Below are 16,309 nucleotides of genomic sequence, written 5' to 3'. Positions count from 1 at the left end.
TTTTCTAAAATCATTTTTTGTTTTTAAAATTATATGTTTTTCAGAGTAAGATCTTTAACTCATTTTTTTATATTTTCGAAGGAAATTTCAGATAATTTTCACTAAGATATATTGATTCATAAGAAAAAAGGTTCAAATACAGTTAGGTTTTTTTACGCGGGGGATACAGGGATACAGGCCTCGTGAAAAAACCATGTTAATACAGAAATCCGCTTGATAAACCGCTTTGATTCAAAAATTCGCGTAAAAAAACACGTTAATTTGAAAATCTGCATAAATAACCTTTTAGAGAAAATCCGCGTGAAAATAATCTGATCTTTTTAAATGTTAATCCAGATAACTTTTCAAACGCAAGATTGCAAAGTTGCTTGGTTTAATAAGACCTACACACCCACAATGTTCGATTGAATTCTGCTAGAGTGCTGCAAGCTCAAAGTAAATTAGTACCCAACAGGGAAAAAACCGCCAAAATCAACACCCATACTTAACAAATTCATACCTCGATGATTCCTTGGCAAATTTTCAATCATGGGCTACCAATGAACCCGAAATAAATTCTGATTTATTGACAACATATAAACCTAAGTGAAACAGAATGTCAGAAAAAGTTCTACGCGTTGCAAAAATGTACACTTTGGCACGCACTCCGGAAATCCGAAATATTTCCAGTGACCCTTGGTCACATCCAGTTCTCAAGTAATACTAGGAAACTAGGACAGTTTTCCAGTAAAACGAAACCTGTTTTGTCAGAATTGATTCATTTTTCGTGAAGTTTTGGCCATTTAAAAATTGACAGAATTTTGCCTGCTTCAATTATTTCCCTTATTATACAACCTTCAAAATGAACTTCGGCTTGAAACTACTCCGTAGAAAGCACTCCCGGCGTAAAACCCGAAGACTTACCAAAACAAACTGTTTAACTCGTCCGGTTGTTTGAATTTTCATTCGCAGTATCGTAAGATTTGTCATTCAAGGTCTTAACACAATGGATACATTGCGGCTGCGTTTGCGGCAATTTGACAGTTAGCCCATACATTTACTGTCACATTGACGTCAGCGCAACACAAACGTATCCATTCTGTTTGGGCCATCTCTGTCTCTGTTTTTAACAAATTTATATAGTAAAATTGCATTTGTCGAATAACGTTTGCGGTAAAAAAAATGGACAAAAATTGCCGATTTTTCATGGGTTTACCTTCAATCGCACTGACGAAACTACTCATGCATCATCAATCATAGTAACCCATGAGTTAGCAAAAAAAAAATTGACAGCTCTATCAGTCAAACTCTAACTTTGATGACGAAAAAAGTGAAGCTACTCCGTTCAGAAGTGTGCGCGTTCAAAAAACGGTACCCCGCCGCGTCAAAAACGAACATCGTGCGGCACTTTGTGGACGCCGGGTATGCCGGTTCTGGCATCTACAACATCTTGACACTATTGGACAACGATCAGAGCATCGAAAGAAAGCCCGGTTCCGGACGGCCAACGACCCTGAGCGACAAGAAGCTTCAAAGGATGCTGAAGAGGAAGACCGAGGGAAAAGTGGCTAAATCGCTGCGCGCACTTGGCCGAGAGGTTGGTGCATGCTCTAAAACAGTGAAAATGCATCTGGAGAACATGGACATACATGCAGGAAGCGGCAGTCCCGTCCACTGGTCGCGAAGCTGCAGGCAATGACGCAGCGACAGTGGTTGAATAAGATGGTCAAGTCGATTTTCCCGGCGAATCGCTACGCGACAGTGGTATTGGACGATTAGACCTATCTCACCCTGGATGTCAACGACTAGCAGGGCTCTTCGTATTTTACCTCCCCCACGAGGGAAGTGAGCACCGAGGTAAAGTTTATTTCACAGCCCTAGTTCCCCAAGAAGGTGCGGCTGTGGCTGACAATCAGTGAGAAAGGGATGTCAAGGTTGCTCTTCTTTCGCTCCGGGCTGGCCGTGAACGGGGAAATTTATAGTACGAAGTGCCTGCCAGAAGTTGCGTCGTTCATCAAGAAATACCATAAGCGCGGAGACACGGTGTTCTGGCCAGATTTGACGTCGGACAACTACTCGAAGCGATCGTTGGAGGAGATTGAGCGGCTGAATATCGATGTGGTACCGAAGTCGACGAATCCGCCCAATGTTCCCCACCTGCTTCCCATCGAGAATTTCTGGACAAACTTGAAGCGCAAGATCTATTCCAACAATTTTGTCGCCAAAATGGAGGAGGAATTAATAAAAAAACGAAGAAAGAGCTTAAAAACATGGCTACACGCATGTTTTCGTCCGCCATGGCGAATGTTCCGGTTAACTGCCGGAAGGCTGCACGCAAGGACGTAATATTTTTTTTGTGAGGAAGCTAACATGATAACCTTCCATGGGAAATTTATCCAACTCAATAATCTGTCGTAGTTTTTTTTTCATCACCATCTGAAATAGTTTTTTTTCATCATCATCTGAAAAAACATGTTTTTACCGCAAAAGTTAGCTGTCAAATTATCGATACTTATCGATAATATCGATAAAAGCCCCGGAATTATCGATTGTTATCGATGTCCGCTTTGGGCGATATTTCTCATCACTATTTTTGTTTGCGTGATACAACAGCACTGACTGCGCTTCGAGATTGTGGCAGTGGTTGAGCACCTCTTTCGCTCTCTGATCGCTTGTCTCCTAATGTAAAAGTTTGTGGGTAGGCTAGAGTCGCACCCGCACTGTATGTGTGTGATGTGAGTTGATGCTATTTGTTTATAGGGAGTTCAGCTAGCGGGGTTAAAAGTTTAACAGTCATTGATATTAGGATTGCTTGTTTGGCGCTTATTTCTATCAAATTTAGACCAAAATAGAACAGTTGTTTATTGATAACATTACTAACTTGTAGTGTAAGGTTGAAAATCTGCCTAAAAGACAAAATCAACCCCTTCAAATACGATGTTTACCGTGCCTTGACTAGGTTATTTAAGCGATGTCCTCTGATAGTCATGTAGTTCTGTTAATAATAAAAAGAAACTGATCAGAAATGGCACAAATCGTTACCGAACTCTGTAGCAACTAGTAAAACTATTCCTTGCGATGCTGTACGCCTAGTGGCAAAGAAAAAGTTTTGAAAGTAATCTAGTACTCTCGGAACTAGGACCGAAAAGCCACGGACATTTGCCGCGCAAGGTGAAAGAATTCGAGCAACCCGCTTGGCAGTGTGCACTCCTGTTCAAGTGCAAAATTGAAATTGATCACACTAGAATTTGCCCGCGAAGTCGGTACAAAATAGATTTTGAACGCTGGTTCAGCGCAACCTCCTTCTATTTATGTGCCCCGGATACTAAAAGGAACCTAGAACGACCAATCTCGGCGTTCGGAAATCGATGATGCCCGTTTTTGAAGAGCGAGTCTGTGAAATCACACACCCCAGCAGGAAATATCATAGAAACACCAACTCACACTTCCTTTCGGATAGCTCTAGCCAATTCTGAAGCCCTGATACTTTTCGTAACAAATCCTTCCTTTGCGAACCACTTTTGTGAACCGGTCCGAATGCTCTCAGTTCCCAGACTTCTACGGCTTTACTATGCGCGCACATGGTGATGATGAGTGAACGAAAATCATGACAACATGGCACGAATGTGCTCCTCGCCTATCCTGACTTCCTATTCGAATGTTCACTTGCTCGTCGTCAACTGGCGAACTCAACTCATTTTTCTCCTCGGTGATTGGTGAAAACTTCCGTCCAACAGAGGGGAGCCGGCTCGAATCAGCTCTTGGAATCGCCACCCATGCGACCGATTGGCTATGATTTTACCCCACGAGGCAGAAGCGCACCAATATTCATCACCACAAGGGCTCTACTCGTTCCCTTTTAGCACTGCCGGTTGCACTATACACAACTGCAACAGTCGCGCAAACACAACTCGTATCACTCGAAAACTAAATATCTCTTTCGAATGCTGCACTCCTGTTATTCTGTGACTTGTTGTTGATGGCGTAATCTTCTCCGCTTTTCTTTTGCGGTCTTGTTTCTCTACCACAGCATGCCTGTATCGGTACTTTTCTATGCGACCTGATTGGCCGACTGTTACCCTTGTCGACCCCGCCATCTCCTTAGACCGTTAAACTTCCCACGTGTCACCGTAACCGTAAGCAATTCTTAGAAGACACCCGATGGAAAAAACTGCAAGACTCATCTAATCGCCTGTGACGTGACGACGGCGAACACTCCACAGAGGAACATCGAAGTTATAGCTCTAAAATGATAACAACAATGCTGAGAGAACCGTATAAAGGCAACATCCACCGATCTTCTCTCAAGCTGGCTTCACATTTTCATGGTTAAACGTCGTGACGCCACGTCGCACGTGTCCTTTTCAAACAATATGCTAGGCGAACGATTCGTTGTCATCATCAACTACACAGCCAAGGTTGACAGCAACGAAACTACTACGGCATAATCTACTTCGTCCACATAATAAGCATAGAACATAATCGACTTGAATTCGAGTTCTAATCATTCATGCTCTATACAACGAATCCAGTTGTATTCCGTACGCCCAAACCAGCGAGTGTCGTTCGTACCACACACGGCCAAACCAGATGCAAGTTATTTGTAAACCCATGAATGGCATGCAGAAGGAACGGCACCAGAATGCACATTTCAACTATTGGATAAGGCGTACCACACCGCTTGAAGTTGACTCACCACCAGATGAGCACTGCATACTCTCGTCACCATCATCATCAACCAGCTCCGTGCGCCTCACCAAGAGTACTCAGCTGGTACGTGATATTCACCTAGAGGATAAAGCTTTTCCAATTTCCTCCTCAACCGGGGAAACTAGACGGCTCTGTGGTGTGATGTACCGAAAGGCAATTCATGTCATTTCCATCCTCTCTTTTTACACAACGCTTTGACTTTAGCTGCGGATGTATCCAGAACAAGCGGCAGACTGCAACAACATTGTTCCTCCTGATAAACCATTTGGAACAGTACCATTGACAGAGTGATTTCGCGGTGTAGCATGGTGCGATTTCGGTTATGGTATACGAGATTTGCCGCGGTTGTACTTCAGTTTTAGCTTGCCGCTTCAAAAACCTTGCACGAATTGGTTCACTTGCGGCGTTATAATCAATTGTGATTGCTTTCGCAACCCTGGACAGCAAGGTTTGGGCCTTTCGTTGTAATTTACGAGTTTGTTCGCATAACTTTTATATTGAATTCGCATAACATGCAGTATCGAACATCGGACCTTGCAATTTTTCTGCATTCTACAGAAATAAATCTCTTCAAGAATTATTACATGCCGGATGGTACTTTTAAATATAGAATATTAAGAGCTTATCAGAAAACTCCTTTCTTTTCTAATTTTCCTAACACAGACATCAAAAAGAAACATCGATTAGCGTAAAGTGGATGTTAGAACTGTACTCTTTTCAGCTAGTCAAATTCGGATCTTAATAATGAATAAAAAGAACCTGCCATTTAAAACTTGCTAAGGAATTGAAACTTAAAACCAATTATGCACATTAACGCATATCCTAGTACGGCGCAAAGATAATACCGTGTTGTAGAGTCTTCGTTCAAACTCTCTCATTTATTTCCACAAGCAACTATCAACTCACCAGTCATGAATACAATGGGTAAATTGTAGTTAAAATTTAATAGTATACACATAAAGTTGATATGCTGCAAAATCAATATGATACGCACCAGCGCTGCAAACTTTCACTGTCATGAAAGGATTTTTAGTAGAAATTGAGATCCTTGAATTTCAATTTTCAACGAACGAGCTGAGAATGAAAGAGACTTTCATCTTCAATCAGTTGACAGTGATTGTTAACTAGCATCATTTCTGTAATTTCGCACACGCTGTGTTGCTTTAGTGATGTTCATGCGGTTGATATTGTAGATGCTTATATAGTTCATCGACTTCATGCAATAAACTGGCTCAAAATAAATAATTTCGATATTGAACATCTCATTTCTTTCAATGGCCGGACTATCATTGAGAATTGACACCGCTGACACTGAGGGTCGTTTCACCTTGAGACAGTGAAAATGCGATTTTTATCATTTTCGTTTGCAGTGTCGAAATTTTGCAGCCCTGGCACCCATTACTTTATCGATATTGTCATACAATTCACTGCCGATCACAGTATCACCAGCAGAAAGCACCCTCTAAAAGGCTTTTGGCTGTCGTTTTGGTACAACTAGTGCCCAGCAAGGTTTAATCCATCAAGGTTTAACCAAGGAGATTGAATTTTGGCGGAATTTTCGTAAATATCTCTAGCACTTTAAGAGCCAGTTCGCGAGAGGCGCAACCGCATGTTGTTTCGATGTTCTCCGATTGCACTAAAATTTTCAGCGTTTGTTTGTCTATTCAAGGTAGGAAGTTTTGCAAAATTTCAATTTTTTTCATTGAGGTTAAGTGGGGTAAAACGGCACTTGAAAATGGTATGTCCAAAAACGTCCAAATACTAAAAAGTGCAATAACTACTGCTAGACTTGATGGATTTTTCTACCAATTTGTGGTATTATTCTACACTAAGAGAACTTTAAAATGCATGGTCACAATATATGGTAAAAAGGTGAAATGACAAAAAAATGCATTTTTCTTTTAATAATCGTCAATTTTCAGGGGCATACTCTTCTAAACATCGCTAGAAAAAATATCTGAATATAGCGTTTTGTAGAGCAACTAAGAGCTTTAATGTCATGTATAAGCCCAATGTTATATTTTTTCCCAATGTTATATTGGTCAAATTGATTCAATTGCTTAGTAAATCGATATTTAAGTTACCGGACCGCTTAAAAATAGTGTTTGGTTGTGAAATCTCACCCGGATCACTGTCAAACCGACAATTTTCATTCTGCCTAGGCAGCACCGCGTCGTTCATCACATACAGTACAAAATGGCTAAGAACTGTGGGAAATGTGTAAAAGCAATTCGCGGCATCGAATTTGCAAAGTGTGGTGGCTTCTGCGACAATATATTCCACTTCACTTGTTGCGGAACAACTCGCCCTGTTTACGAAACCATCTCCTCTAACTCTTTCTGGCTTTGTGATGAGTGTCGCGCTACCGTAAACAATCGTTGTTTAAAGGAACTGTGCGATAACGTTCCTATTGTGCTATCGCTCAAGCTTGAGCTGGAAGAATTAAAAGTGCGAATAACAACGCTGACCAGTGCAATTGATGCTAGTGTCGCTAGCACTACAGCCAGTTTGCGTCAGTTTGAGGAAAAGCTGGCCGAGTGTAAGCCCGTTAGTTCCACCAATTTGAATGACAAACCGGGAGCTACTCCGCGCGGTATGCAGAACTGGCCTACAATAAGTCGCCCAGTGACTAAAAGACGCCGTGAAGAGCAATATGCTAATAACCGGGACGCTATTGTTGGAACGAACTCCAGCCTGCTAACATCAATAGCTACTGTTCCTGCCGCTGAGAAAAAATTCTGGATTTATATATCCAGAATTCACCCAGATGTTTCGTGTGAAAATATTCATGAAATGGTCAAAGAGTGTCTGCAATGCGATGAGCCAGCTGATGTGGTGAAATTGGTTAAGAAGGATGTGGATACAAAAACACTCCGTTTTGTTTCATTTAAAATAGGCATTGATCCAAAACACAAGACCACTGCCCTTTCACCAAGCACTTGGCCCGCCGGAATATTGTTTAGAGAGTTTATTGAAAATGGACCAAAAAACGGCCGAGACCTGGCGCCTGCAACGCCTCTGACTATAACACCTGTTTGCCAATAACTGTGATGCATCCTACGGGGGACCAAGGGGGCCAACGGGCCCCCTCTCCGGTTAAGTATATGTATAATATTTGCTTGCAAAAATCTCAGGGAATGTGCGTTTTTTCTAGCCAACCCGAGCTAACAGCTGCCGCTCAAAAATGCTACATTGATGAACTTGAAAGGAGCGATAAACAAAGGACTGAAAGCGCTGTTCAAGCTGCTGACACTGATGATTTAATGAACGACCAACGTGAAGTCGACAGTTTAAGAAGGGTTTTTGATTCTGACGGTGAGCGCGAGCATGTACTTGTCACAGGTAAACAACAAGAATGTATATGTTCACATGAAGCTAGGTGTTCGGACTCTGCCGTCGTTGAAATTCAACCCAATTTTCAGTCGAATTCTACAATTGATGTTTGTGTCGATGGCGCGCCGCTGGATGCTGATTTATGCGACAACCTCAATTTCTTCTACCAGAATGTGAGAGGGCTACGCACTAAAATCGACGAGCTGTTTGTTGCCACTTTGGATGCTGATTATGACGTCATCGTTTTCACCGAAACCTGGCTGAACGATCAAATTTGCTCCCCTCAGCTGTTTGGACCAATGTACACAGTTTACCGCAATGACCGTGACGTAGCACGTACAGGTAAATCCCGCGGTGGCGGTGTCCTCGTTGCAGTATCTAATAGGTTACAGTCTAAACAAAGACCTAGTATTAGATTTGATATAGAACAGTTATGGGTAGACGTTCGCATACATGACACTAACATTTGTGTAGGTGTTGTATATATCCCGCCTGATACCGCCGATAACATTTCTGTCATTCAGAATCATATCGATTCGGTGCTTGCTATTACGAACTCTCTTCAATCGAACACTGCTCATTTGCTTTTCGGGGATTACAATCAGCCTGGCCTTGCTTGGAAAGCCAGCCGCTCTGGTAGCGTTTTTGCTGATCCTTCGGATTCGAGTTTCAGTAGTTCAAGTATTGCGTTGTTGGATGGAATGTCTTTACATAACATGACTCAATTAAGCACAGTGAAGAACAGTCGAAATCGGACTCTTGACCTCGTATTCGTCAATGACGAATCCGCACCAAACTGTACCATCATCGAAGCATGCGATTCGTTAGTTGGTATCGACCCCCATCATCCACCACTGTCTGTATCATTGGCTTGCCCTCAGCTAGTTTGTTTTAAAGAATTGTCTGAAACTGCGCAACTTAACTTCAGTAAAACTGATTTCGAAGGTCTCCAGAGGGCTCTACTCGCAATTAATTGGGAAAATTTGCTGAGTCGCGGAACTGATATTGATAGTGTAGTAGAAATATTCTCACACACACTGAAACTGCAATTTAGCAACTTTGTTCCGTTGTTTCGCACACGGCCGAAACCTGTATGGTCCAATCGACGACTTCGAGAGTTAAGACGACAAAGAGCAGCTGCACTTCGCAACTACGTTAGACGACGAAACGCTATGACTAAGCTATCCTTCACTACTGCTAGCAAACAGTATAAAATTTACAACCGTTTTCTTTACTCTCAACACGTGTTACGCACCCAATCACAACTCAAACGAAATCCAAAACGTTTTTGGTCATTCGTTAACAGTAAGCGGAAAGAAAGTGGACTCCCCAACAGCATGTTTCTTGGAAATGACAGTGCGGAATCACTTGACGGTATTGGCTCTTTATTTAAGAAACATTTCTCGAGCGTATTTAGTTCGACTTCTGCAAATACGTCTCAAATACAGAGCGCCCTTCGCGACGTTCCTCATAACGTAGTAAATCTGAGTAATTTAAGTTTTACTAACGAAGATGTTCTCAAAGCCACAGAAAAACTGAAACCTTCTTCTTCAGCTGGGCCTGACGGTATTCCAGCCATTGTTTTGAAAAGATGTGCCATCGCGCTCAGTGTTCCGTTAAGAATAATTTTTAATAAATCGTTTTTACAAGGGGTATTTCCTAATTGCTGGAAAAAATCGGCTATGTTTCCAGTCTACAAAAAAGGCAACAAACACGATGTGGTGAACTACAGGGGAATAACGTCTCTATCCGCTGGATCAAAATTATTTGAGATTTTAGTCGGCAACGTTTTATTCCGTGAATTCAAGCCATACATTTCAACAGTCCAACATGGCTTCTACCCCGGTAGATCGACCACGACTAACTTACTGGAGTTTACGTCGCACTGTATCAAAAACATAGAGAACGGGATGCAAGTGGATACCATCTATACAGATCTAAAGGCAGCGTTTGACCGTGTTGATCACAACATTCTGTTGGCTAAAATCGAACGCCTTGGTGCATCACACCATTTTACTAAGTGGTTAAAATCGTACCTCGTAGATCGCACACTGTACATTAAATTAGGCAACACCGAGTCAGATAGCTTCGTTAACCTGTCGGGTGTCCCTCAAGGGAGCAACCTTGGACCATTGCTTTTCAATCTTTTTTTCAACGATGTTTGTTACGTCATTCCACATGGCTGTAAATTAATTTATGCTGATGATCTAAAACTGTTTCGCATCATTCGATCTATAGCTGACTGCAAAGAATTGCAAAAATATCTTGATGCATTCGTTGATTGGTGTAACCGTAATTTTCTGACAATCAGTGTTTATAAATGCTCCGTAATTTCTTTCACACGAAAAATTAAACCACTACCTTGGAACTATAGTATATGTGGAGAAACCCTCGAGAGAGTATCGGTAATGAAAGATTTAGGTGTACTGCTTGACTCCCAGCTGTCCTTCAAGCACCACTATTCTCATATCATTGCACAAGCAAACAGAAATCTCGGCTTCATGATGAGAATCGCCAAAGAGTTTACTGATCCGTTTTGTCTGCTATCGCTATACGTCTCACTAGTTCGCTCTGTTTTGGAAACATCTGCTATCATATGGAGCCCTTACACTGACATCTGGGCCAACCGGATTGAATCAGTACAGGTCAGGTTTCTGCGTTACGCTCTAAGATCACTTCCATGGCGTGATCCTGCCCAATTACCACCATATGCTAACCGATGCCGTCTACTTGGCATTGACACACTAGCAAAAAGAAGAGACGTGTCCAAGGCTGTATTCGTGGGAAAACTACTAAGTGGCGAAATTGACGCTCCAAACATTTTGGCTCAAATCAACGTGAATGTTCCCTATCGAAACCTAAGATTGCGAAACTTTCTGCGTCTCCCATTTCATCGTACAGAATATGGCCAAAACGAACCCATCAGGGCGATATGTGACGTCTTCAACAATGTATTTTACTTATTTGACTTCAACGTTTCTAGTATTACTTTTAAAAATAGACTCAAGCGAATGTTGTAATTTGTTAGCCTTAGGGTAAATTTGTTTCTTAGCTAGTTAAGTGATTTCATGTGTCATATTTTACAATAGTATATTTATTTGTTGTTAGACTTAAATTCAAAAATGTTAATGTTCAATCAAAAGATGGTGGGGTTTTTACGCGCATTTGAGCTTTTCTTAAGGAATTTCTCGAATGGGCTTTTCCCCACCCAACCCACTTCATTAAGACCAAAAAGGTCAGATGATATGAATAAATAAATACAAATACAAATAAGCCAAGTGTGCCAAATGGGTTAAAACAGCCCTAGAGGGGTTTTTTGACGTTGGACTAACGTCTATATCGAAGTTGGGCGCCTGATTTTGGAAATCTAGTAATTTAACCAGGGAAAAGTGGTCAGGTTTTCAGCGCTTATATATCAGTCATTTCTTTTCAGAATTTCGAGGTTTTGGCATCAACCAATCAGGAATTCTTTTACGATTGAATTTATGTAACAAAAATAACCTACTGTTCGGAATACCCTATTGAAAAATTGATAAATCACATCGATTATCTAAATCATACCGAACAACCAATCACCACCTCTCTTCACAAGCACAGTCGACACTGACGGATACAACCGATCTGACTTTGTAAACAGTCTCGCAGCTTTCAACCAATAACAAGCTCGCTTTCGGTAACAGGTGTTTCAACACCGTTTTAAAATGCTTCTTTTATCATTACCACTGAACAGATTCTAAACACCAATGGCTTGATTGATAGGGGAAATATTGCGCAAGATTGTCATATAATAGTTTAAATATATTTTCGATACTAAACTAGTTAAAAGTTGTGTAAAAAGTCGTGTACATGCAACCAATCACAAGCTCGCTTCTCCTTTGCTCGCGGATGGATTTTTGCTTTGGGCTATATAATAGCCTGCGTCGTCTCATAGCAGTCATCAGTTAACAAGTGGAAGGCCACTAGAACGGTCCTGAATAATCAGCAGCGGTGGCTGATTCCAGTGGCGAAACTGAGCTACAGCAGAACCAGAGCGGTGGTATCAGGCAGCAGCGGAGGAGGTAGTGGGCAGCTGCATTTCTCCATTCAGTTCGGTTCCCCTTCGATCTGAGTTGGACCCCGCCAGCGGTAATCCAATTCAGATATCGTTGGGTGAAAACAGCCAGAAACTGTACGAGCCTGCACCGCCACTAAGAAAGCTAGCGTCATTTAGTGTGTATGCAGTGTGCACATATGGCGTAGGTGCATCTGCATCAATTGAATATAGATAGGTACGGAGATGGTTTGAGTCTCGGGTTTAAAGGGCTTCTTTTTTGTTAACAGTGATGACGTAGAAGTCAAAAAACAATGCCCAAAAATAAATGTTCGGTACATATTTTTCAAGAAATTTTCACAAATTATGACAGTTTACGTCTAAAAATGCCTACCTGCATCGTTAAACGATGCGGAACACAATTCCCAAGGGCATTTTCATGATTTTGGAGATCTACGTCACAACCCCAACACGTGCTTCTGTTTACATTTTCTTCGTTACTAATACAGACAAATGTCTTCTTCTTCCTCACCTTTGTATACCTCATTGCATCTGCATAGCTATGACATTTGCGGTGATAGGGAATGATAGCTAACCAACCCATGTGTATCGATAGCTAGAGCTGTTGCGTGTGTATGGCTAGCTATAGCGTGTGTAAGACATAGCATGTGTAGCATATTATGGCTATTGCGTGTATATCTTCAGCGTGTGTACGGATAGTTAAAGCATGTGTGTGGATCATAGGCGTAGCCAGAGGAGGGCAGGGTGGGGGAAGAGCTGGACCTTGTAGACCAGCTTGCTGAAGTCCATTCTTTTTTCCCTGCGACTGAGAAAGCAATTAAAATTGCACTTTGCTCTACCATGTGAAACATGCACGATTGAACGCTCGTTCAGCACTTTACGTCGGGTGAAAACCTGGCTGAGGTCAACAATGGTTGAACAGCGGTTGAGTGCTCTCTGCTTGCTGGGCGTTTATCGGCAGATGGTTAACAACAATCGTGAAAAATTTACTGATTTAGCGCTGGAGCGATTTGCGGAGGATAAAAGGAAGATGGTTTCTAAATGACGACATTCTTATTGTTATCTTTCTACGGTACGTTTAGTGTAAATTAAATTAAAGAATAATCAAATTTTTCACTCTGATGACAAGGACAACTTTTCACTGGTTGCCTTAATGTAACATCTCCCCTCATAAAACAGCCAATACTCGGAATCTGGCAGCGAAATCAGCTGTCTAGGTCGATCAGGGGTTTCTGGCTCTTTATCGCCTAACTGCTCAGGAACATTTTCTTTATTGTCTAGTAGCTGTTCAGCAGTATCGGGGGGTTGTTCTTCAGCAATGAGTTGTGGTGTAGCTTCTAATGATGGCGTAAAAAGTTTTTGAACTTCTTCATGTTCAGCTGGTGGATCTTTAGAAGCAAGAGCCTTTAGGATATCTGCATCGTTTGATTCGTCTTCTTCGAACAGGAACAGTATCCTTCTTTGTGGCCAATGCGGTTGCAGTCCTTGCAAAGGTGATTGTTGAAAAGGCAGTCCTTCACAAAACGCAGTTGACCGCATTGCCAACATGGTGTCTTCGGTTTCTTACCTTCTTGCTTCGAAGAATTTCACTGATACGGTGAACTCTTCCTGTCCCTGACGGTGGGAACCGTAGATTTCGAGCCGCTGCTTTGTTGCTCGATGATCGTGGTGTCTTCCTTTAAGTTGACAAGGCGTTGATACTCATCAATTAACGATTGGACATTCCCTAGCATGAATAGTAGTCTTGCCCGGACATCCGCATGTTTTGTGGCTTCAAATCCGCTGTCGAAAATGAGGCACTTGAAATGGTCCGGTGTTAGGTTCAGGAACTGAAAATCTTCACAGGCTCGATTGACGTTGCCGCCGTAGCTGATAATATCTTCAGATTCGCATTTCACTAACTGCAGACACATGAACCGCTTCCGAACGTTGACGTTTGATGTTCGAAGATTTTATTGAGAATCTTGACGGTATCTTCAAACTTCACGTCCTTGGGAAGCTTTGGCAGGATGTAGTTGAGATATCGGCTATGCGATTGGGTGTCCAGCTTCCGGAGAAGTAGACGTACCTCCGACGCATCATTCAGCTGGCCTGCATCGTTCTCGAAGCGGTCCTGGTAGCGTTTAAACCAGCGTCCGAACGTAACTCCGTTTTCTTCGTCGAACACAAACTCGGTGATGTTCGATAAGAGGGACTCCAAAATCTGCTCCGGGGTTTGATAATGAGGCTGCTGCTGGGCCGCCATCTACTGTAAAAGTTGGGCCATCTTGAGAATCATATCTTGAATTCCCGGTTGCGGCTGCTGATCAACTCTATCCATGTTCGTGGATTCTCGAGATCCTCGTTGCCAAAATGATATGTCCAATGAATTTAAGAGTTTTTTACTAAAGAACATCTATTTATATTCGAGGTTGGACAAAGAATAAGCAAATTTTCCACTCTGATGTCAAGGACAACTTTTCACTGGTTGCCTTGATGTAACAATCACTAAACACTAGTATTTATTTCTATTTTCCAAAATACCATTTTTTTCTTTGAAAATTTTGAAGAACTTGCCCCCCCCCCCCTATCTGAAATTCTGGCTACGCCCATGGTGTGGATAGCTGCTGCGTATGTAATGATTAGTTATAGCGTATGTATGGATAGTAATTGCACATGGTTGGATAGCTTATGCGTGTGTATAGATAGTTGTATCGGATGTATGGATAGGAATAGCGTGTGTATGGATAGCTTTAGCATGTGTGTATAAAAAACTATAGCTGCAGCGTGTGTATGAATAGTTTTAACGTGTGTATAGATAGTTATAGCATGTAAGTGGATAACTATGGCGGGTGTTTATCGAAGATTATTATTGTAATTAAAAATATTGAAACGTCTTAACGAACACAGTTGTGAATTTGATTTTACAGCAGCGATTTTAACTTCTTCAGCCAGTCTTTATTCATCGAGGAAAAATTACTGCCTATGAATGATCAACACTCATTTACAAAAAGGTTCTTTTGAGTATCATAAATTATTGGTAAAATGAGTTGCAAGTTTTTTCAATGAGCATTCATTAAATTTTCGTTTTTGTTTCTCGGTGCGCGTTTTTGTTTCTCGCACACAGGGAAAGAAACAAACTTGTCGCTATCGTGCAAAATAACAAAACAATTAGAAATGCTCTAAATCACAATTGAAGAAGTTAAGATATTTTCCTGTCACTCGCCAAAACCTTGATAACAACTACCGAAAAACGTGTAATTGAGGTCTTGCTATATTAAGTTATTGAAATAAACGTATTTTTTTAAATACATGAAGTTATATGCTGGGCTGGAGCTAACCTAGCATGAGTTTTATCGATTTAATGTCAAACAAATTTTTAAATTTAAAATTTTCGTTTGAATCGTTCTGGGCTCCAATTTCAGATAGTTTCGTTAAGTTTGCTTTTTGCGTAGATTTTACCAATTCGCTCAATTAAATGGTAGTCTTGGAAGTGCAGCTACGAATAAAGGTTTGATTCGAATATGTATGAAATGACAGGGATCAAATAAAAGATATCCATTCTTTTAGTATATATTATTATTTATAACGTTTTAACGTCTTAGCATTCAGAAATGCACTGTTAGATAAAATTACAGCAAATACTAGAGTTTCAATTCTCTCTATTATTTGTTTTAATGGAATATAAGAATACCGTAGTCCAACGTCATGCGGTCGTGTCTTGAACACCACCCTCCTACTTTTTTTTTTCAAAAAAACTGTCAAAATCACTATATCTCCTACTAGATTTAATAGATTTTGCTAAAAATTTTGACAATCACTCTACCTTACCAGAACTACCTACTTTACCAGAAGATACGCCATTTGGGGTAAAACGTTCCTTGAAGAATTTTTTTTCGAAAAATGCAGTCAAGATCACCAAAACTGCAAGAACTCGGGATAGACATGATTGATTTATTAAAAATTCAGATTATCGCTCTAGTTAAATACGCAAATTTGCCGGGTGAGCTAGTCATTATTCAATAATAAATTCAGTTTGAGTTGAGCAATGTCCGTCATTGATTTGCACACAAAAACTTCCTAACTACCGATAGCGCATGACTTGATTTGTGAGTGCATGTGCCGTACTTCACACATACACTGATGATGGAACACTTCGAATAAATTTTTAATTTAATCATCGTTCGGATGATATCAGTACAGAGAACAGACTTTCATCTTATATTCTAAAGAGGTGTAAAAACTTGCAGCCGTCAT

General features: G+C 41.1%; 1 protein-coding gene across 1 annotated transcript; it reads left to right on the top strand.

Annotated features, from left to right (window-relative positions):
- Positions 1-6,885: 6,885 nt before the first annotated feature.
- On the top strand, positions 6,886-7,734 carry LOC129728535 (uncharacterized). The gene has a single exon (XM_055686979.1). The coding sequence runs from the start codon at positions 6,886-6,888 to the stop codon at positions 7,732-7,734; it is 849 nt and encodes a 282-aa protein (XP_055542954.1).
- Positions 7,735-16,309: the final 8,575 nt, after the last annotated feature.

The sequence above is a fragment of the Wyeomyia smithii genome, chromosome 3 (genome assembly GCF_029784165.1).
Source record: "Wyeomyia smithii strain HCP4-BCI-WySm-NY-G18 chromosome 3, ASM2978416v1, whole genome shotgun sequence".
Taxonomy (NCBI): domain Eukaryota; kingdom Metazoa; phylum Arthropoda; class Insecta; order Diptera; family Culicidae; genus Wyeomyia; species Wyeomyia smithii.
This window is presented reverse-complemented; position numbering and strand designations above follow the sequence as displayed.

Bases quoted from the DNA above. Each gene is read 5' to 3' on its own strand.
- LOC129728535 (XM_055686979.1), top strand. From the start codon at position 6,886: ATGGCTAAGAACTGTGGGAAATGTGTAAAAGCAATTCGCGGCATCGAA.